The sequence below is a fragment of the Apium graveolens genome, chromosome 8 (assembly GCF_009905375.1).
Source record: "Apium graveolens cultivar Ventura chromosome 8, ASM990537v1, whole genome shotgun sequence".
Taxonomy (NCBI): Eukaryota; Viridiplantae; Streptophyta; class Magnoliopsida; order Apiales; family Apiaceae; genus Apium; species Apium graveolens.
This window is the reverse complement of record NC_133654.1, coordinates 195,228,933-195,251,318: the sequence shown is the minus strand read 5'-3', so window position 1 is coordinate 195,251,318 and position 22,386 is coordinate 195,228,933. Positions and strand designations below refer to the sequence as shown.

The window sequence follows — 22,386 nt, the reverse complement described above, 5'->3', positions numbered from 1 at the left end:
TTATATTTACATTTTTTTAGATAATTAGCCTCTTCAAGTATCATTATATTTTCTTTATTTCGAAAAATGAATTTCAGCATGTAATTTTCAACGTGCAATTTGTCTTTAAACTTTTGGGTCTATTTAGAATTTGAAACTTTTGAAATTATTAAATTATTATTCTCTTGTATTTTAATATTTTTTGAAATTATCAATTTAATTTAAATAAATTTTGTAATAAGTTATGTTAAAAAATAAATATTCATAAATGGAGCGGATATCCAATCCAAAATCCGTGATTCGAATGGATCCTGATATGGATCGGTCTATAAAAAATTCTGGACCAATCCAATCCGAATCCCAAAAAATAAATGAATATGAATATGAATTTAGGTCGATCCGATCCAATCATGATACATTGACAGCCGGCCTAATAAAAAATCAAAATAATAGAATTAAGCTTCTTACTCCAGTTATGTTTTTCGGATCCCTTAAAATTAAAAAGTCCCCCAAATAATTTCTATATTCATAAATTCCGGGCTTGTCGGCCGCTCTCATCCTGATTAAACAATAATCTTGTCCTATATAACTATAAACCAAAATACTGTGTGCTACCTCTGAAAAAACAACAAAAGAACACAGTTTACATGCTAAATGACCCATTCTCTTTCACTTTTCAATCGAACTATGTGGTTATCCCAATACATACAAGACCCACGTAAATCGCCAATATGGAAACACGGGGCTAGCTTTATTGCCATTTTTAGATGAAATGACAATCATTTTGTTTCATGGATTGATAGGCTTCTTGGAAGCACTTCCGCTGTCAAAAATTGTACTCGGTAATTGACTCGCAATATACATACCGCAACATTCATTGTATAAGATTTCAAGGATGACTTTCTCCTGCTAGCTAGTACTAGTTAAGCTTGCTAGTCCGCCTCCTTGAAGGACCTCCAGGAAAGAGCTTCATTATCCACCCTAACACCCTTTCCACAACCTTAGCCACAAAGGAGGTCAGAGATGTCAGATTATCACCAGAGTAAAATTTACCCAGGAAGATGAATACAGCCATTGTCTGGATTTACCCTTTATACTAAATAATAACCTATAGACAATTTAAAACAATGTAACTGCCTCTCGTAAATATAACCTGGGGTTTTGTAGGAACAGATACTAGGTCCCGGAATACAACTTTTACAGTCATTGATTTATATGTTTAGAATGTGGCGTTACTGATCAAATGACTATTATAATTAGGGTAGAAAAGATACGTAAATTTCAATCTAAATGCATACCTCATCGCCTTCATCAGCATATGGGGTATTTTCAGGTATGATGAAAGAATCTGGTTGTCGTACAGGAACACTAACATTTGCCATGCTCTGAGCAGCCAAAAGTTCTAATCTTTGAGTCTGAATTTCAAGTTTTCGAGATAATTCCTTGTTTAAATCCTTCATTCAGATAGTGTATCAGTATATTAGTACAGACCATAGTCGATACGAATAAACAAAATTTGTAAACGTAGTATCTTACCCGTATTGCTCAAATTACTATTTGCAAGCAATCATAAAATGATGCAAGGAAATCTTGTTGATATTATCAGAATCTTATATTGAAATTCGTTCTTTGAACAAAACGTATAGTTGAGGTGAAATGGATTCAAAATTCAATACTAACTACAAGCATTATTATTCGCCATAACTCTCTTCAGTTCTATAACGCTAGAAGGGTAAAAGATAATATAATGGTTTCTTCGTGGTCAAAAGAAAATGATTAGCAGAAGTCAGCGGACTGTACAATGATTAACCTTTTAACTGTAAACAAAAATGAATGATTTTGGTTAATTGCGGGCATGTATAGGTATTTAGGCATATAAAGTATTGTCATTCTCTGTGGGATTATTGCTGCTTTCTATATCTAAAAGATATGTACTTTCCTGATATCCTCGCTGGAAGAAATGAAATAAAAACAGACCAGATAAGCATCAACATGTATATGATAGGCAAAATAGAATGAAAGAGATGTATGGGTGGATTTTAGTAAGAGTGATCAGGATTCTAGATGCATATAAAATGGAATCAGATAACATTTAAAAAACAACTTACCATATCTGAGGTAAATTTAGATTATACTTCACACTACATATGATACCTGAAATAATCTTAATATCTTGCATCACTAATTAAATGTGTAAACAAAAATCAGTACGTTCTTTAATTTATCTGCAATACTGACAACCTAATTTCATAATTTTCTATGAGAGCATATTTTTATCACAAGAAATCCTGAGAGACACAAGATATTTTACCCTGTATGTGTTTCATTTATTCATGTCTACTCGGTTTATAGGCCTACTATAAACAAATACACAATATAAATTTCTCAATGCAAGTAATAACAGTACTTAATTACTTCATTATATTAACAGTGACTGCTATATTAATGGTGTATAATTTTTTTTTGTTTTTTTTTGTTGCTAGCTAATAATGCCAAAAATCTAAATACAGAGAAGCACACATGATTTCTGTAGGATAAAACTTACCTTGAGCTTAGAACTTTGAATCGATTCAGCTGACAGAGCATGTACCAACTCTTCTTTCTCATGTGCTAACTGCAATTGACATAGTTCAAAGACATAAAATCATTCTGCTGTATATTCAGATACTGAACCAGATCATGACATCACAAAGAAGAAAACAGGTATACCCAGAATGGAAAATTAAACTATACTAGTATGTTACTTTAACAAAGTACTGATGGTAAGTGATGGTTTAATGGTAAAGGAATTACCTCCGATATCAAGGTGTTTATACTCCCAATCATTCTCATCTGATCGGGAGGAAGAGCACTAAGTGAGAAACCTTCTAAACTGTATTGTGTAATATCAGATGAGGAAGCATCACTGTGATGTAGCAATCCAGCAGAGTGCATTTCATGATTTGAAGTATCTGGTGTTGAATCTAATTCATTGTTAACTGACCCAAAAAGATAATTGGAGAATGTCAGGAATCAAATAAGGAATGAGAGGTCAGTGACGTAAAAGAATTCTTAAATTTAAGAGAGTAATCGGAGTGCAAACCAGTACTTGATAATAATAAATTTCATTATTGGTTTAATGACAAAAGTGAAAGACGCATAAAAAGATTGGCTACCATTTAATAAGCATATACAAGGTTCAAACTTTCATAATTTGGAATCCCGTTCAGTAAAAAACATCCACATATCCATTCCATCTCTAAGCACAGTAAATTAGCTAACAACATGAACTCCATGTATACTTCATTGGAAAATATAAGAAATAAATAGATGAGAACATGAGACGCAAAAAAAAAGAGAAAATCCAAATTCTATATTATTGATTTGACGACAGAAGTAAAGAAGAGATAAAAGATTTGCTTCCATTTAACATGTATATATAAGGTTTGACATTTTCATGATTTTAAATCATTTTCAATTAGTGAAACCCTCCATAGATTCATTCCGTTTCTATAAAGCATAGTATTGGGATAAAAAAAAGCATAGAAATTTGGGGGTTAGCTTAGTGAGATTAGATGCGGTCTCAAGCAGTGTTATTAAAAGCGTGCATATGCACTCGCATATGTGAGATGTGATGCGATGCGAGCCTAAAGCGCTTCGCTTTGGTTATGTGATGCAACTTTACTGAAGCCCGTGCTTCTATGCGCTTTGAGCACTTAAGCGATGTGCAGCGTGCTTTTTTGTTTTTTGTTGACTGTGTGTGCTGTTGGCTGGACTGTTGGGTAGAATTTAAGGAAACAAGTCATAACAAAGCCCTAAGATCTAAGTCAGCTAACAGATACACATTACACGAATGATACTATACAGACATACAAAGAGATATATAAACACAAGAATAATACAATGCAGGCAATTGACCGAAAACGATGTTAAGGTAATCCAGATGAGAATTTTCAAAATCTTCAAAAAGAGCCTGGAGATCATTTTTAGTTAAGTTGTCAACTGTTGAGAAGATCAGAACCAATCTACATGGCTTGTAGTTGATTCTCTATCTTTATTTTGTTGCCCTGACTTCGTATTCGTACCTTAAGTTTGAATCCGGTAATCATTAACATGTTTTATGACAATATAATTTGCTTATAACATGTTAAATTTATTGTTTATGCATTTTTTTCAACTCTGCGCTCCTTTTAAATAAGTGCGTTTATCGCATTGCACTTTGCGCTTCTGCTCCAGGATGCCTTTGAGCTTCAGTGTGCATATCGCGTTTAATAACACTGGTCTCAAGATGCTAGGCAATATACAAACGATCTGGAACTTTTTTTACAACATTAACAGGTTCAGGCACTTTCAGTGTCCGTGAGTTCTAGATATCCAAGCACTGGCAATATATATATATATATATATATATATAAGACATGAAGAGGCAAGGATAACAAGCTGGCAAGGAAAAAAGATGCACCCTTTATTTAACACCATCACCAATATGAGACAAATTGGTAACATACCGACACCACACAAGCCATTATTACTGTCATACTGTTATCACTTCACTTGATAGATTGCTAATAATGCACCTTAATTTTGTAAAGTGGTACCCATATCCCTACTGATTTTAGAGATCACAAAGTCTAATAGTTGTTTGCCATGAAAAGTAGCCTATATATCTCCATCGATGATTAAAAAAAAAAGGAACTACTTGTGTCACCATCAAACGAGTAAGTGATACTTGCTATGGACCTTGTACATCAAATTATAAACAAAGATAAAAAGAGGTATATACTCTCCAAACTGAAGATAAAAACAAAGAAATTGGCATACCAAGATCTTCTGTAGACGTGGATGCATTCTTTTTATTTAAATTTTGACTCTTGCTTGCGTCGGCAGACTTCTCAGTGGTGGAAGCTTTCCATAACTTAGTTTGCAATAGTTTCTTCTCTGTCAAGAAGGAAATGCCGTCGGATGGATTTAATAATAGAAAATATTAGCAACAGTGATAAGATCACTATATTTGCATTTTAAAAACTGATACTGTGAAAGAAAATAAAGCATTTATACTATATACTATAAACTATAATAACCAGAATGGGGTATAATTTGGTTCAACCTCCATTTTGGTTATCCCCTCTCACAACCGTCAAATCTTCTTAATCAAATGATCAGAATCGTTTAATCCAAATATTAAAATAATGTGCTACCCAAACTCTTAGTGCAAATAAAATTATATAAATAACATAACGGGAACCCGTGCATTGTACGGAATGTAAGCTATTGGCGCAAGCTAGTATACATTAATTCATATTTTAACATTCAATGGACAAAATTTGTCATTTTTAAAGTAAGGATATGCACAACCTTGAAGAACGTCATGATAACATCAAAAAAAAGAAAAAAACAGAGTTGTTATGGCATAGGAGATAATTTCGTAATCGAAAAATGTAAAACTACGTAAATAAAGAAGGTAAACTAAACATAGAGCGGTAATTGAAGTGCAAAGACTACAGATCGACATCCAATCACCACCGTGACATATATAAGCCATCAGGAAAGAACTACATAGTCAATTTGTTTTTATTTTTTTTAAAAAAAAACTAACTTTAAAGTTAGGATAGGTCATTTAACAAGACACCTTGGATCTCAACTTGAAAAAAATCAACTCTTCTGTTTCTACAAGCCACGTTGCCTCTCTAGGAAACAAAGATACTTAAAAAAGGAGTACTTGGAACAAATCCTACAGCTATTCTAAATTCCTTAAAGTGAAATGATCCTATTCATCAAACTAGATAAATTTAATCCTCCCAAGTAGTGTAGTCAAGTCTTATATTTATTCAGATATGCACAAATAAGTACAGTTAGCATGCTAACCCTCTTGCAGAGCATTAATCGTCAATTGCAGATCTTGACGGTCCTTTTCAATACTGGTTATTTTTTTCCTGTATTGTTCAACAGAGACAAAATTAACAACATTTATATATAAGAAATCTAGGAAGCAAGGGTGCGGGTGCGGGTGCGCAGTGCGGGGATACAGGAATTCGGAAAAAATAAAAATATGGGGATTCGGGTGCGGGGGGATACGGCAAAAAAAATAAAATAATATATATTATATATAATATTATAGAGATATCTATGATCCAAAAATTGCATTTTAATTAAACAAAATAGTCAAATAACTAAAAAAAATAATTAAAAGACAAATAACTAAAAAAATAAACAAACAAGTTGCCAAACAATACACAGTTAATCATGTTTACACAATTGTACAAACAAAACAGTATGTACAAACAAAACAGTATATACAAACAAAACAGTATAATAATATTATTAATAAACAAATAAACAAAAATTGATTTAACAAATATATTTAGAAAAGTAACAGTGGTCTTATTCCTTGGGAGCAGAGCAGCTCAGGTGGACACAAACAAACACCTCACTTAGACACACACAAACAAAACACAGTGTATTATATATACATACAACCTATACATACAACTAGGAAGCCATAAAGGTAGAAAACTCTACCCGTGTTCGTGACGGAGAACACGACGATGAAGATGAAGTCGCCCACTTGCCTCTCCTCTCTTGCCTCACAAGTCTAATAAGGGTTGCTCCTCTCACGAGATGAAGCTCGTAGTGATTTTTATGTAATTGAAAGTAAAAAAAAATAAAAAAAATTACGAAATATACCCTTCCCGCACCCCAGCGAATCCCAGCTGCCAAATACGGGGATACGCCGCGTGGCGCACCCCGTACGCACCCACGCGCACCCCCGAACACCCCCGAACGCACCCGCACCCCCGAAGCTTTTAGTGCGCAGTGCTCCAGGGGGTTGGCGCACCCCTGCTTCTTAGGAATTATCTATCATACAATACAGTAAGAATAGACTTCATGTTACACAAAAGTCTGATATAAAATAATGCATCACACTCCATCTCAGATTAAACAAATACTTTATCAATTAGCTTGTTCAGAATTCAACAGTCATTCTGAACTGTAATCCTTATTACCTTCATACTTCTAGTAATCTAATGTATAATTCAACCACATTCTTCAAAGAAGATGGTTTTGTAGCTTCAGCTTCATGATAACATATTGTATCTCACATGTGACATGCATTACATAGTGAGGAGTGACGCAAAAAGTAACGAAGAGGAAAGAGAGGTAATTATAATGATTAAAATTCAATATAATTTTAAATATCTATACAATATAATAATATCTACTCTAATATAATAAGCAATTTATGGGATAATTTGTACTATGGTTCACACCTCATTTTAATTATCCTCTTTAATCACTATCGTTAGATCTATCAAATCAAGTTGATAACCGTTGGATTTATTATTAACGTTATTTTATCCGGTGGTCTCAGGTTCAGATCCCGCCAACAACATATATTAATATTAAACAGTTAGATCTAATATTATTAAAGAAAAATAATAGTGATCTCAACATATTAAACACATTATTCTATTTTATTTGATCTTAATTAGATATTTAATACACTAAAAATCAATTTATTTATAATTATATGTTAACTATTGATAAAATATTATTCTTTACTAAAATTTAAATTTATTATTAATATAAAAATGGACTAAAATTATGATTTATCATATAATTAGAATTTCACGTTAATTATATTTGTTAAAATATAAACAAAAAATATTAAATATTAATACGTGCATTGTAAACTAGTTACTTGTAAGAGGAGAGGCCAAGTGGACATATTATAGCTAATATACGGGTACATAGAGAAGAAACTGGGCACATAATCATGGGTTTAAGAAGTACTATCCAAATTACAGATCAGACCTGACAACTCTTTTGTCGTCAAAGTATATATGTTGTATAAAATACTCCATGTCTTTTTATTGTTTACCTCTTGACCGGAACTCTTTTTGACTTTAAAAATGCGGAACACCATTACGAAAACTAGGTAGAGTCTCTTTCACAAATTCAGTATCAGTGATGACATATTATTAAAAGGCTAGTCATTCTTTGGTCTCAATTTGTATCCCCGTTGCATTACTGGTTGAGAAGAACAAAGCCCTAAATTTTCAAGAAGACAGGTTACAGAAGTTAAGGGAGAATATGAGGTCGCTGAAAGATGCTATAGCCAGGCCCTGGTCATGGCCGAAACTCACCAAGACAACAAGAGAAAAGTGCTGGATAGCTACTAGGCGTTTGCGTACTTTAAATCAGGATCTTCATTGTTCACATTTTTCTCCCCAAAGAAAAGTGCTGATCCCCATTTGTTGTTAAAAACAAAAATATTTTCAAGGTGAACTTTAAACCAGTTCAGTAAACATAACAAAAGATGTACCTGAGTGAAGAAATTTCTGCTTGAGAATTCTCCAGTTGCCTCTCCAATTTCAGTTCACTAGACCTCAGTCTGAGAGCCTATGTTAAGAAGTCCGAAAGAAATATGTAGATAGAATAAGATATTAATGGAAAACTGTGCTATAATTCCATATAAAGTACAATAATCTAGGAGAAAAAAAATAGAATCGCTAGAAATTAAAAATCACTAAATCAGCATATAAGCATTCATAGTCAATCAAAAATGATTCTCTAATACATGAAACAACGGAAGCCAAAATATATTTGAGCTTCCAAGTCATTCTAAAGATTACAAGGAGCATAAACAAATTCCAGCACTACTAGCCAATAGCTGAACATTTAAAGAAGGAAAGAATATAAATCTGTCAACATGAAACATTTACCTTCTCTTCTAAACCAATAACTTCAGAAGCTAACAACTTTGCACGTTCATCAGCTGCGCTGCATTCGAGCTGTGCATTTGCACATTCACCTTTCAGAGATTCAAGTTCCGCCTGTTGACAGTTGATTGATGAGATATATGCTCGAAAGCAACAATACAAAAAATTCTAGTTCAAACACATCCTACAGGACTCAAGGTAATCCGGCTATCAAAGTCATGTGTTAAAATTGTTTAATAAATATACCTAATATCCACTTTAGAGTAGTGCATCAACCTCGCAAACTTCTTTTACATTTTTAGAAATCATTATCACTGGATAAGATCACTAAGATCTATAGAGTGAGAGCCGATTTCACTGTCTGCTTTCCCTAGCAAATTGGGTAATACATGTCTGAAAGACAGCCATCAGAAACAGGATGTACATTGTAGTTCATTATTTAAAATAGCATAAAATACTGCTAGCAAATCCATTTTACGGTACCAAAGGTAGCTGTAAAGGAATGCACTTCGAAGAAACTGAGAGCCAGAAAATGCTAACAGTACAATAGCAGACTATTACACATATTTCGAGCAATGGAGGTACATATAAAACTTTCATATATTAAAAAATACTGATCTAAATGTTACTTAAGGTACTCACGTTGAAAGTTGGGTATCGGAGAGACCTGAAGTTCATCTAGCCTAATTTATAATTTAATATCAAACATAAAAAGAAAATAGAAGCGGCACATACTAATGGAGTTTGTATGACTAAGAAGCAACAAGGCAATTACAGAAAATTGCAGTAAATTTAATACTGACCAGGTGAATCTGAATCTCCTGCTGTAGATTTTCCATATCAGATTTCAATTGGTGGACAGAGCTTCCCTGAACAAACAAATGTATTCCACTTATATGCACACTAATTAGGTAAAGGAGTTGATTCTATATAAACTGTATATTGACAAATATGTGTTTACATTTTAAAATATATGTACGGTAAACTTTTCTAAGAACCTGCTAGGGAAAGGCTAAACACAAGACACCTTAATGCACTGGATAAACTTAATGACAGTGGTGACAAAAAAACGAATTTCCGGGATATATTTTATTGGAAACTAGATTCCTACAAAAAAATTCCCAAAAATAATTTTCGGCAATATATTTTCCGTCAGTTGACTATTAAAAAATTCGAAAAATGGTGAGAAAAGGTTCAATTTGGATTTCCTATTTTGAAAAGGAAAGTCATTTTCAAAAAAGCCAAAACATTTTCTAAATTTTTTTTCCTCTGAAAAATATTTTATTTTTCTGAAGCCAAACAAAAGCAGAAAAATTAGGAAAATATTCTCAAGAAATCAAACAAAAAACAATATATTCTGGGAAATAGATTCCTAAAATTAAACACACACTCAAAAATTTCTTAATAAAAACGGAGCCTAAGAGTTGAGTATAAATGCGGCGGTAATTTTTCTTTCAGAATTTTTTTTTTAAGTATAGCTTATAAGCTAATAAGCAGTATCCATTCTTCAAATAAATCTCGGGTTGAGCGACAATCGAACCCAGAACCTGGACGACAATGGATAATTACTTAATTGTTAGTTAGGTATAGATCATACAATTTCCATCTAAATGTTGTACTTTTATAAAATTCATTGATTGAGAGCGCTAGTTCACTGCTGTTTTCTTTTCTCACCTTTCTACACTGATTTCTTATTCCTAACCCTATGCTCCAATATCCCACTATATATTGCACTATGCTTTGTTTGTGTACTATATATTATGAGATACCATGGTTAATCAATAAATGAACATGTGTAAATTACATGCAAGCCAGAGGATGGCAAAAATCAGCATATCCTTTATTCTAAACAAGCTCAAACTCTAAGAACTTAAACTTTAAGAAAAATCAGAAAATTAATAAAACTAATTCAACCAAACTATAAAACTTAAAGTTCGGACACAACAGCAAAGGATTACATGCAGTTCTTGCAAACTTTGTGCAGCAAGCAACAGACACAAATAATTCGCTATATACATTATTTACAAAGCTTAAGGACAATATATTTAAACAAACCTGTTGATTGTAGCTATCGGTTAATGCTGAATTCTCGGAGGCTAAGGACTCCGCTAATGTTCGTGAAGCCTCAAGAGCTCGTTGCAAAGAGAACTTTTCCTGGGTGAGATCTTCAATATGCTGCACAAAATGAGCAAGTGAAAAGATTATAAGAAATTTGAAGCTAGCAACAACTTGATGCCGGAACCCTCAAAATATGATGACTACAAAGCCTAATATCACATATTGGCAAAACATAAAAGCTTGAAGATCTCATGTAGTCATGTGTCATACCACTATTATATAAGTTACCTATATGTTTTGATATTCACAGAGGCTATTAGTTAACAGTTGAAGCTAAAGTTTTTCATGAATCAATCCCAGAGTTCAGATAATGCTTTGGTGTAACCGTGCTTATTTTGACATTTTTTCAGTATCATGGGAACGGGTAGTGCTTTTTCTCCGATTTGTAACCGATCAATACAAATTTTGAGAAGTCAGGAACTGTAAGTTCATTTAATCTATCAAATCAAGCATTCTGGACGATGCAAAGTAGGAAACAGTTAAGGGGTCAAACATTTAACTGAAACCTTCCAACATGACCTCTATAAGTGGGTCGCCTTGATAAATGTGAAGTTCTAGTACACAACTTTACATTTTTTAAACGGTAAGTACCTCTGGGTGCATCTTTCTACTTATGATTTAGAAGTTGTTCTTAAATGAATGGATCATGTTCTTCATTACCACTAAAATTATCATCTGATGAGTTCACTTGTGGACATCAGCATAATTTTTAAGTGCGAGTTTTAAGAAGATTAAAATGTATATTATTGTCACATACTGATTCCATATAATTATCCTTGTAACCCACAACCCAAGAAAGTGCAAAACAATTTCAACCCATCTGTGATAAAAGTTAATGTACATTTCATAATTATGGATTTGTTAAGATTCACATGGACGTCTGACTGGCTCCTGCCTCCTTGTTTAGCAAGTAAAACAATTTATGAAATACTAGCTATATAATAAGGTTCTATAACCACTGATATATTTTTATAACATCACACAGTTAACAGTGTAGCCCGCATGCCAATAAAATATCTAAAAAGGTTTCAAACAAAAGGAAAATGTATGGTACCACTATTACTAAGAAACTAATGAAACAATCATACAAGTTGTTTCTATTTAAACATATGAATTTCAAAATTATGTGTTACTATGATTGGAATCCTGCGTTGATGCTTGAATTGATTGATACTGCACACACCTTCCACCAATTAACTAAGACAAAAAAGGAATAAGAAAAAAGCACCTGTTCTAAAGCAGAAAAATCTTCGTTCTGTTTTGTTGAGTAGAAACTATGTGTACTCTCAAAATTGTTTCGGCTGCCATCATGCCTGAAGAGGCTGTGCCCATTACTAGAACCAAAGGCATTTATCGAATCCTGAGAAGTGGAAGAAGCTTGGGCATTCGCAGTGTGAAAGTCTAAATTAGATGACTCCACATTCTGCGGTTCAATTTTTGGAACAGGTGGTGAATAAATTCTTGATGTGTTGATGAAATCCAGGAAAGACGGACGAGATCGCCTCGTGTTAGTTCCAATAATAGAAAGGTCTACCAGCTCCTGATTGGATGAGCTTCTACCATCATAATTAGAACTGGAATATAGTGATTCTTTTGAGTTGAATGGGTTACTTGCGCTGGTTAACTGGCCAACAGAACTACTAAACTTTCTTTCATCAATTCCTGAAATTTGATTATAACCATGTGCTGTTACAGTATCAGTATTTTGTCCATCCTCGAAAGCCTTTTTGACATCAATTATATGCAGGGAAGAGTCTATCATTAGGCACAAAATAGTTAGCATTAATTTTCAAAGAAAAAAAGTTGTATTGGGCTAAATGAATCAGTGAAATAATGCTCTGACCATTTAATAAATTAGGTATCATAAAGACCTCGTAAAGTAAGCTTTCAAGACCTTTAAATATAAAATTTATGTTATTCATTATATATTTAGAAATGATAAAGTTTAGATGATACTTTTTACGGCAGTGTTATACAGTACATCTGTGATTGAAAAAAATTATATCATTGTTGACTTAAAATTTTGCAACTTAATTGTAAATGGCCAAGCTAAGACCAGATAATCGAAGAGTGGAAATATCACTAATGTAAGAGAGAAATAGATAACAAAGCATAGCCAATGCTACTCACAACAGCACAGGTATCTTACCCCCATTGGTCATGAAAGAGTACGACTTTTGATCACTGGCACGCAGCTCATTGTAGGTTGACTTCTGCAATACACTACTCTTATATCCCTCGGAAACAAGAGAAGTATCAAAATTTGCAGTATCCTTCAAGCGAGTGTCACTATCATTAGAGTAGGATAATTCCAATCCATAATTACCGCGTTTACTGGAACTACCACTATCTTGCACAGACGGGGCAAATGAGGACGTAATGTGATCTGCCACGATCCCGTCAGCAAGTCTTTCTGAAGTCCCAGAACTGATAGCATGGTTAGTTAGAGTCCCTTTGTCACTAGTACTGGTTTGAACAGCGACCTGTTCTATAGGTGCATGCCTAACCTCTTCATCCTTTGCAGAAGTCTGAAAAGGATCTACAGAATACACATTATAGTTGTTTGCAGAAAATGTAGTACCGGTATCTTCGTCAACTAAAGAACCTATTTGAATTCTATTGTCACTGTCCACAATCTTTCCAGAAGGTTCAACAGCCCCATAAGAAGTACCAGCCCCATCAGAAACTGTGACCCTTACAGGAACAGATTCCGCAGATTGTTTCTCCTGCTGAACAGCAGGATGAGATTGGCTGTTGCTGGTAGTCTTCTTGGCCTTCTCAGCAGCTTTTTTTTTGCGGAACTCTTCCAACTGTAGGATAGAAACATATTGCTTAAGACCAAGAAGTAATATATAGAAAAATCCACTACAGTTAATGTAGACGAGAAATCATTAGATCCAGCCTTTGTGAACCAGCTGACATTTTAATATCACTAAGAAAATATGAGATACTAATAAAAATCTTACATGTTTTTAATTTCGGCAATTTAAACATTATCAATTCCAGCTACAACATTAACATGTCATTATTGCTATTTCTTGCTCCTAAAGGCCTAACCGGTATTCATACTGAATTTAAAAATAACATCCTCATAAAAAAAGCATTTTGACAAAAGCAGTTATATCCTCCCCTCCCATATCAATTATTCTGCTCTTCCTAATACTTTGCACAATCCTTATCTCTCTCTATACCTCGTTTACCAATTCCATTTCTTCTCCGAGTCTACACGAATTCAACAATAAACAAAATACAATAATAACCACCAGCATTCTCCAAATCAACAAACTTCCATCCATATATTTGCACATTCAAATTTTCGACTAGAACTCCGAAAGTCAATTAGAACAATAAAAATCGACATACAATCACAATTCCAACAATTAAATCAACTATCAATCAAATTGAAACATTTACATACACATATACATACAATTAAACACATAAATTGAATTATACCTTCTTCTTTCCAGCTAACAAATGATCCTGCTTTCCAGCCATTCATTCAAACACAAATGTAACGCCTCACCGCAATTATTTAAATACAACCCAAATAATACATCGAATTCAACAACAAATTTATATATTTCTGCAAAATTAGAACATGAAAAACCCTAATTTGCAGACACGAATCCGATTAGATCGGAGAGGGAGAAATACATATACACATGTATGTAATGATGTGAAATTTGGTGGAGAAGTAGATCTCCTTCGTACTCTCTCTCCTCCCTCTCTCTCTCTAAATTTTTTGGAATGTAAAATTTTCGGTTATAAATTTGGGCGATTGTTTGTAACAAAAAATTCTTTGAAAACAATTATTTTACACGTGGTGCAGTGACGTGTACAAGTTTATAATAATCAAACATGTGTTAGATATTTCTTGTGTATTGAATTGAGGTTTTAAATAAATTTTTTTATTCATGAAATTTTAGGTGTATTCAACTGGATTTTAAAAAATGTATTATAATTTTATGTTATTCAACTAGGATTTTAAATTATATTACAAAATCCGGTGGTATTCAATCGGGATTTTTAAATTATGCTTAAAAATTTGATTGTATTCAACTGAGATTATTTAAAATCCGTTAAATTATGATGGTATTCACATGCTGACGATTTTTTTATTATATATTATAATCATATATAATCCATTAAAATTCATGGATTATATATAATGCATTAAAATCTTAGTTCAATACACCCCCTAAGAATTTGTATTAAAAATGACATTATTGTAGATATTCATAATCCATACATTTGAAATTCGATCACTGGGTCGACCCATTTTTCTAAACTAACTATCTCATGTACAAATCAGTATAGATCCATGAACAATCCACTTCTCAAATGGGTTTTAAATTATTAAAAAAAATCAATTATCAATATTAAAAAGATCAAACATATTATTTAAATAGATTTTTTTATCATAGATCAATTATAGATCCACAATTCATGCTTACACTAATTCAAATTCAAAAATTATTACTACTTTCCTTGATTCGATAATCATTATATTCTTCTTCTTTATTACAGACCATATCTATGAAACTCAACATTTGTATACATTATCATCACCTATCGAATTTGTATTATTGATGATTTTTTATCTATTGTGCAATCGTGTATATAGTGTTGTTAATTGTTAGGTCCTGAAATATCGTAGAAAGGGGTTTGAATACGATACTCACTAAATTAAAAAAAAATCTTTCGAATCTTTTGCGGATATATAATTTAGTGTTCAATTAGTGGTTCCGTGTTCTTGAGGTAAATAGTGTTTATGACGGTAAAATAACAAACACAAGATATTCGAGAAAGTATATATTCATATATAAATCCTCGGGGGTGTTGCAACACTCCGGTAAATAAATTAACCGGCTACAATTCAAGAACAACAATGTTCTTGCTTCTACAAAGATTTACAAATCAAATCCTATACAATGATCTAGCTTTTGTTTGTCTAAGGATCTAATTACTCGATAACGATTATAATGCCCCTATGAATATACAAGAGTTAAATCGGGCATTATAACATTTCTCCTGTGAGAAGTAAAACGAATATTCAATGTGTCTGAACTTCTCTGTATTTCTTTGCTTCTTGTTTCACCAGCTATCATGAGAGAGAATATGAACAGAACAATACAATTCTTAATTGATAATTCTTCTGCTTCAAAGTGTAGACTTTATATCAATCTTTATTACGTGGCTAAATATTAGCCAAGTAAATGAATTGATCAAACAATAAAGTTGTGGCTGAGTTGATTTTCTTCCAAGATGTTTATTTCTTTTAACTTGCGACTACATGAAGTTTTAGCACTTGGAAATAATTCCAACCTCTAATGTGAGACTCTTAGGTCTTCTTGAAGACTTTACTTGCAAACAGGAAGAAGAGAATGAGTTTGCCTTAGCATTTTCTTAAGCCAACAAGTTATTTGCGACCCCTTTGCTTCCACTGGCAGCATCCTAGAGGAACTTAACTAGCAACTACAAGGCTTAGAAGGAGTGATTGCCTTAGTAAATATGCTAAGTTGCGACTCCTACTCCTCATAGCTTTTAAGTTGCGACCAAGACTCCCCTAGGAAGGCTAACTACGACTGAAAACTCCATTAAAAGCTTTGAATCACTCTTTGTGGGCTATATAGCACATGTGATGGATTCTCTCTCTCATCCTCATTCTAACTTGCGACCCAGCATATTAGGAGAGCTAGGAGATGCATTTTTGCCTTTGAGAATAATCAACCAATGTTAATTAAACCCTTACTTGTGACCGAGGTGTAAAACATGCACCCTTGAATTCCTTTTTGCTCCAGTTTGTTCCCAGATGCTCCTACTAAGTCAAGACCAATTTTGATACTTAGCTTTTAAGTTGTACTTCAATGTTCTTGCTCCTACTAAGCAATAAAATGGTCTTAGTGACTCCTACTACAAGGTATTGATCATTTTGACTTAGTTTCAAACGCTTTAACCCTTAAACTGTCCCCGTCTTCAAGTCTTCTCTCTGATTCTTCGTATAAACCATATAACCTTCATCTTCAGATATAAATCCTCACTTAACAATTTTTCTAATGATAATACTCAGATTCCTTTCATGAACTATTGACGCCTAGTGCAACTGGTCCGGTTCACAGACGACTAACTTCGATTCAGGTCTTCGTATTATATCTTTGACTATATTGTTAAGCTTGTAACAACTTTATCGCTTCAAATACTGACTGTTAATGAACAATTATACTTCCAGTGGAATATTTTTAGGTACTTAGACAATGTCTTCATGGTTACTACAATCTTAAATACTTCATTCACTACTCTTCACTGACGCTTGAACATATAAATGAACTCCTTTCAGTGACTATTGCTTCAAGACTACAACTATCTTCTTTAACCTCTATTTATACCCTATCTTCAATTCTTCAAATTCCTATGCTTCGAACACTATCTATCTTTAATCAATGCTGATACACTAAAATCTTCTGGTGGAACTTTTACATTGAATCTTCATCATTTTTGAAACCCTGAAAGTCTTTAACCTTTATTTCATGACTGAGGCATGAACATATTAATGAACTTCTTTTAGTGACCTATAAGTAGACTTCAAGTTTTCTTCTAATCTTTTGATTTTTTATATTTGTCATGTCTTCATTTATTCCTGATTTCTTGTGTCGACGTAGTATTATTTACTTGTCATGTTCTAGTGTTGATCTAGTGTTGAGTTATCACGTATACCGTTCGTATAGCTACGCAGTCTCACCAACATTAATGTTTTAACAAAGCCTATTTTTATTATTTTGCAGTAATCATTGTTGGTGGACTAATTGCATAATATTAAAGCTATGAATGGGAGCAAATTTTCTACCACCTTTGAAGATAACGGCCCTGATATGAATCTGCATAATCAAACTATGCCGCGGTATTTTTTAAAATGTTATAGCGTGTTTAATTTGTAATTTGTATTAATAGTTTATAGTCACCTTTGTCACTTTTATTATTCGTTTTAGCTGTTAAGTGACAAGGTTGTGGACAGATATGTGATCCGATTCACCAACCTCTGGACAAAAACAGATTAAATATCCGACGAAATATAGCTGAGCCTGTAACAAACACTAAAGCATCAGTAATGTCTGGAGAGTATAATCTGTATTGTTAGATATATTTGTGATGTCATATCTTATCTGTTGTGTTTAGTTTCAGAACTTAATATCAGGACTTACTGGAAATCAGAACTTACTGAAGTCAGAACTTATATCAGAACCCGTCAGGATTTATATCAGGACTTAAGTGTGGGTACTTCAGATAAGGAAAGCAGCTGATTTACAGGAAAGGATCATGACTAAAATAATAGAAGATATACATGAAGAGTTGGACAGCTAGAAGACTTGTAGAAGATAATATCTGATTGATATATTTTAGGAGACAGAATTATATTCCATATCAATTAGAAGATATCTTGTAACTGTGTATAAACACAGCTTAGGGTTTACACTATAAGTGTTATCATTCACGAGAAAGATTATACATTGTAACCTAGCAGCTCTGAGTGATATTGTTCATCACTGAGAGAGTAGTTTAACCTACTTTGTAACATAGCTTATTATATTGAATAAACTTGATTACTGTTACATACTTGTGTTCTAAATCGATTTGATTGTATAAACATTATATTCAACCCCCTTCTACAACGTTGTGTGACCTAACAAGTGGTATCAGAGCCTCTCTATTGATTTACAAACAATGAGATCCAGTTTACAATCATGTCTGAAGAAACACAAACCCCACATAAGCCCACCAAAACTCAAGATACTCAAAATAAACAAACACACAGTCGATATGAGAGTATTAGGGTTCCCATACTGAGAGCATCTGAGCATCCTATATGGAAGGTAAAGATGGCTATGTTTCTGGAAGCCACAGATCCAGAATACCTTGATAGAATTAATGATGGACCATATAAGCCTACCAAGCTTTCTGTTGTAGTTGTTGATCAACCAGCAAAGATGATACCAAAGGAGAAAAATGAGTACATAACTGAAGACATCTCATCTATTGCCAAGGATGCAAGGGTAAGGAATCTGCTTCATAGTGCAATTGACAATGTCATGTCAAACAGGGTAATTGGATGCAAGACTGCAAAGGAGATATGGGATGCTTTGGAGACAAGATGCCAGGGAACTGATGCAATCAAAAAGAACAAGAAGACTATACTCACACAAGAGTATGAGGACTTTGACTCAAAAGTTGATGAGTCATTAACTGATTTATATGACAAGTTTGCCAAACTCTTGAATGATTTGTCACTGGTGGACAAGGAATATGATCTTGAAGATTCAAATCTAAAATTCCTTTTAGCTCTTCCTGAAAATTAGGATTTGAAGTCTACTACCATAAGAGACAACTATGACCTTGCTGAAACTACTCTTGATGAAATTTATGGTATGCTCAAGACTCATGAACTTGAGATGGATCAAAGGAGCAAAAGGCATGGAATAAAGTCAAAGATAGTTGCTCTTAAAGCTGAGGAGGAATCTCCTAAAGTGGTTATCTCAAAGAGGGGCAAAGGAAAGGCTCTCATCATACAGTCTGATTCAGAGTCATCATATACTGATGATGATGATTCAGAATCTGAAAATTTATCGGATGTGGATGTTGATGCAGAGATTATGCAACTGTGTGCTCTTATGGTGAAGGGTATCACAAAGATAGCCTACAAGAAATTTAGAAAGGGCAGGAAGTTTTCCAGGAAAGGTGGAAGTTCCGAAAATATAGGGTTCAGAAAGTCTGAAGGCAAAGGAGGAAAGTCTGACAGAGGAGACAACTCAAATGTCAAATGCTACAATTGTGGTGAAAGAGACCACATCTCTCCTGACAGCAAGAAAGGAAAAGGTGATAAAGGCCAAACACTTATCACAAAGAAGAAAAACTGGGCAGACACTTCAGATTCTGAAGATGAGGTGAACTATGCCTTAATGGCAAATGCTGATAGCAATTCTGATGCTGCTGAATTAAAGGTACCTCAATCAACTCTTGCTTTTCATACTGATGATATTTCTGAGCTAAGATTATATCTAAAAACCATGTTCATTAGTTTTAGAGATCAGACTTTAATAAATGAAAGATTATGTAATAACCCCAATTTTTGGAAATTTTTGAAACCCTTATGAATAGTGTTTTTGCTGAATGAGAAAACTGTTCATGCCACGCTATGTAGGGGTTCTGTTATTGATCTTATGGGATATTATTAGTACTCTATGTGGTATATAAGTGTATGTAAAGATCGTCAGAATCCAATTCCGAACACTTTGGTTTTTCCCGGAAATCCACAAGATACGGAGAGAATTGAGTATAAGGTAACAGGATAAAAAGGATTTAAATTAAAGGATTATAATAGAGGATCATAAAAAGAAATATAATGTATTGAGAAAGGTTAAGGGAACCTAAGTAATAAGATCCCGGGTATGATCCTTCAAACGATAAACGAGAACGAAAGTTAAGCGAACCGTATAACAGATCAGCGGTCATTAGGCAAGCGATTAGGAAGTTAATCAAAGGGATTAGTGGGAATGATGTCATCCAACCAATAGAAAGAGGACAAGGAAGGGAGGATGACATCATGAGGATGATATAAGCATGACATGGGAAGGAAGGAGGTGTGGTTGAATGAGAACCACACAAATTCAAGGGCAAGAAGGTAATTGACTAAAGCAAGCACAAAAACCAAGCAACCAAGCCAAGCAAAAATCATTTTCATCAAAAATCAAAAGCAACCAAGGCTTTGTTCTTGAAGCTCTCGGCTTTTCATCTTTTTCAAAGGAAGAAAAATCAAAAATCAAGTTCCAAGCATTGTTAAATCACAAGGTAATTATCTAAGCTTCCTTGTACATAGATATGGATATGCTATAAGTTTAAGCTCCTAATTCCTTCACAATCTCTTCCAATAAATCAAGGAAGAAGATGGTGAATAGTAACCTTCAAGAAATAACTTTAGTTTTCTTGAATTTTTATGAAAGATTAAGGTTATACAAGCAAGGATCAAGGTTCTTTAGGCATTCAAAGCTCTTGTGTTGTGTTAAAAAGCTTCAAGGAAGGTATACCATCTCCAAACCCTAGGTTCCTATATATTATAAGATGATTTTGATTAGTAGGATGATATTGTAGCTTGTTGTTGTGATTTAGAGTTTGGGATTTGGAATGGTAGTGAAATGGAATGGTAAATGTTGTGGTTTTGATTTAAAAGAACTTAAGTATGATTTAAGTTAAGTTTAGGCATAAGTATGGATGATTAAATTGAATTGGTTGGGATTGTTGTGATGTGATAAGGATGGATGTTTGTTGTATGATGGATTTGAGGTTGGATTTGAGGTTGGTTTGGAATGGATTTGAATGGTTTAAAATATTGGAAATCGCGTAAACATAGCCGTCGTAACGTCCGATTTTCTTTGGACTGTTTTTGTGCATAGCATTAGGACCCGAGAACCCCCTGCTAGATTATGACCACTGCCATGTTTAGATAGCTCATGTTACGAGCTTCGTTTTGATATGTAGTTCGTTCGATTCCGATGCACGGTTTAGGAGAAACGACCGTTTCAAGTAACGGCGTTTCGCGAACGAAACTTTTCCCCTCGCCTTACTTTGAAACATAGGTTAAAGACCAAAAAGGGTTAATTAATGCATGAAACATTTATGGTAAGTGTGTTAGGTAGTTGGTAAGACACTCGCGAAGGAATCGCCTTAAAACTCATAAAGGTTAAATTATTAAAAATGGTGGAGCCGAGGGTACTCGAGTGACTTAAGAGAATCAGTAAGCGCAAAACGAGCGTTAGAGTCTGAGTTGGTTAGAGTATAGATTTACAAGTGACTTTGGTTTAATTCCAACTTACTTGTTGTTTATAGGTTACCAGACTCGTCCCGAGCCATTCGTAACCCCCAGTCGCTCAGGCAAGTTTTCTACCCGATATACTGTTGTTGTGATGTAAATATATGTATATGCATTATCTTGTGATAGTGCATGATTGTTATTAGCAAATTTTGCGATATATTGGAGCATGCTGATATGGTATATATGCATGTCTGTTTCGTAATCTGGTTATCTATCTGTTGATTTCAATGCTTATAGTTGCATAATACCTATGCTAGAAATAAGCAAGTAGTTGCGTATACCCTTAGTATAGGGGATAAAAGGTGAACATATTTCTAAACCGGGAGTCGATGTTCCCGAGTATATTATATATATATATATTTATATATATATGGATATAGTTTTTAAAACTATGGATCGAATAAGGTTTATTCGATACCTTTATTTTACTTAGTTGAATATTAATTTGAGTATTCATTCGAGGGCTTATGACTCAGTTTATTTTATTATTTGAATATTATTTGAATATTCATTCGAGGGCTTATGACTCAGTTTATATTATTATTGAATATTACTTGGATATTCATTTGAGGATGTATGACTCCTTTATTTTATGAATATTATTTATAGTATTCATTCGAGGTATTATGACTCCGCTTATTACTTAATAATATTCTTTATTGTATTAAAGAATAAGGTGTCGATAATCAAACTTACTTTTGATTATTCAAATAAAGATATTACTTT

General features: G+C 33.5%; 1 protein-coding gene across 3 annotated transcripts; it reads right to left on the bottom strand.

The window, feature by feature from the left end:
- Positions 1 to 346: 346 nt before the first annotated feature.
- On the bottom strand, positions 347 to 14,553 carry LOC141677127 (protein BLISTER). 3 transcript variants are annotated; one of them, XM_074482889.1, is made up of 13 exons: positions 14,253 to 14,553; positions 12,946 to 13,606; positions 12,025 to 12,551; positions 10,734 to 10,853; positions 9,482 to 9,547; positions 8,682 to 8,792; positions 8,282 to 8,358; positions 5,824 to 5,891; positions 4,780 to 4,896; positions 2,773 to 2,957; positions 2,525 to 2,593; positions 1,278 to 1,433; positions 347 to 979 (listed from the first exon to the last, which is right to left on the bottom strand). In XM_074482889.1, exons 1-13 carry the CDS (start codon positions 14,292 to 14,294, stop codon positions 899 to 901), a joined length of 2,280 nt encoding a protein of 759 aa, XP_074338990.1. In that variant the 5' UTR covers positions 14,295 to 14,553; the 3' UTR covers positions 347 to 898. The 3 variants fall into 3 exon arrangements, with proteins under 3 accessions (XP_074338990.1, XP_074338991.1, XP_074338992.1); XM_074482890.1 differs by having other exon boundaries at positions 12,025 to 12,482; XM_074482891.1 differs by having other exon boundaries at positions 12,025 to 12,458; positions 14,253 to 14,552.
- Positions 14,554 to 22,386: the final 7,833 nt, after the last annotated feature.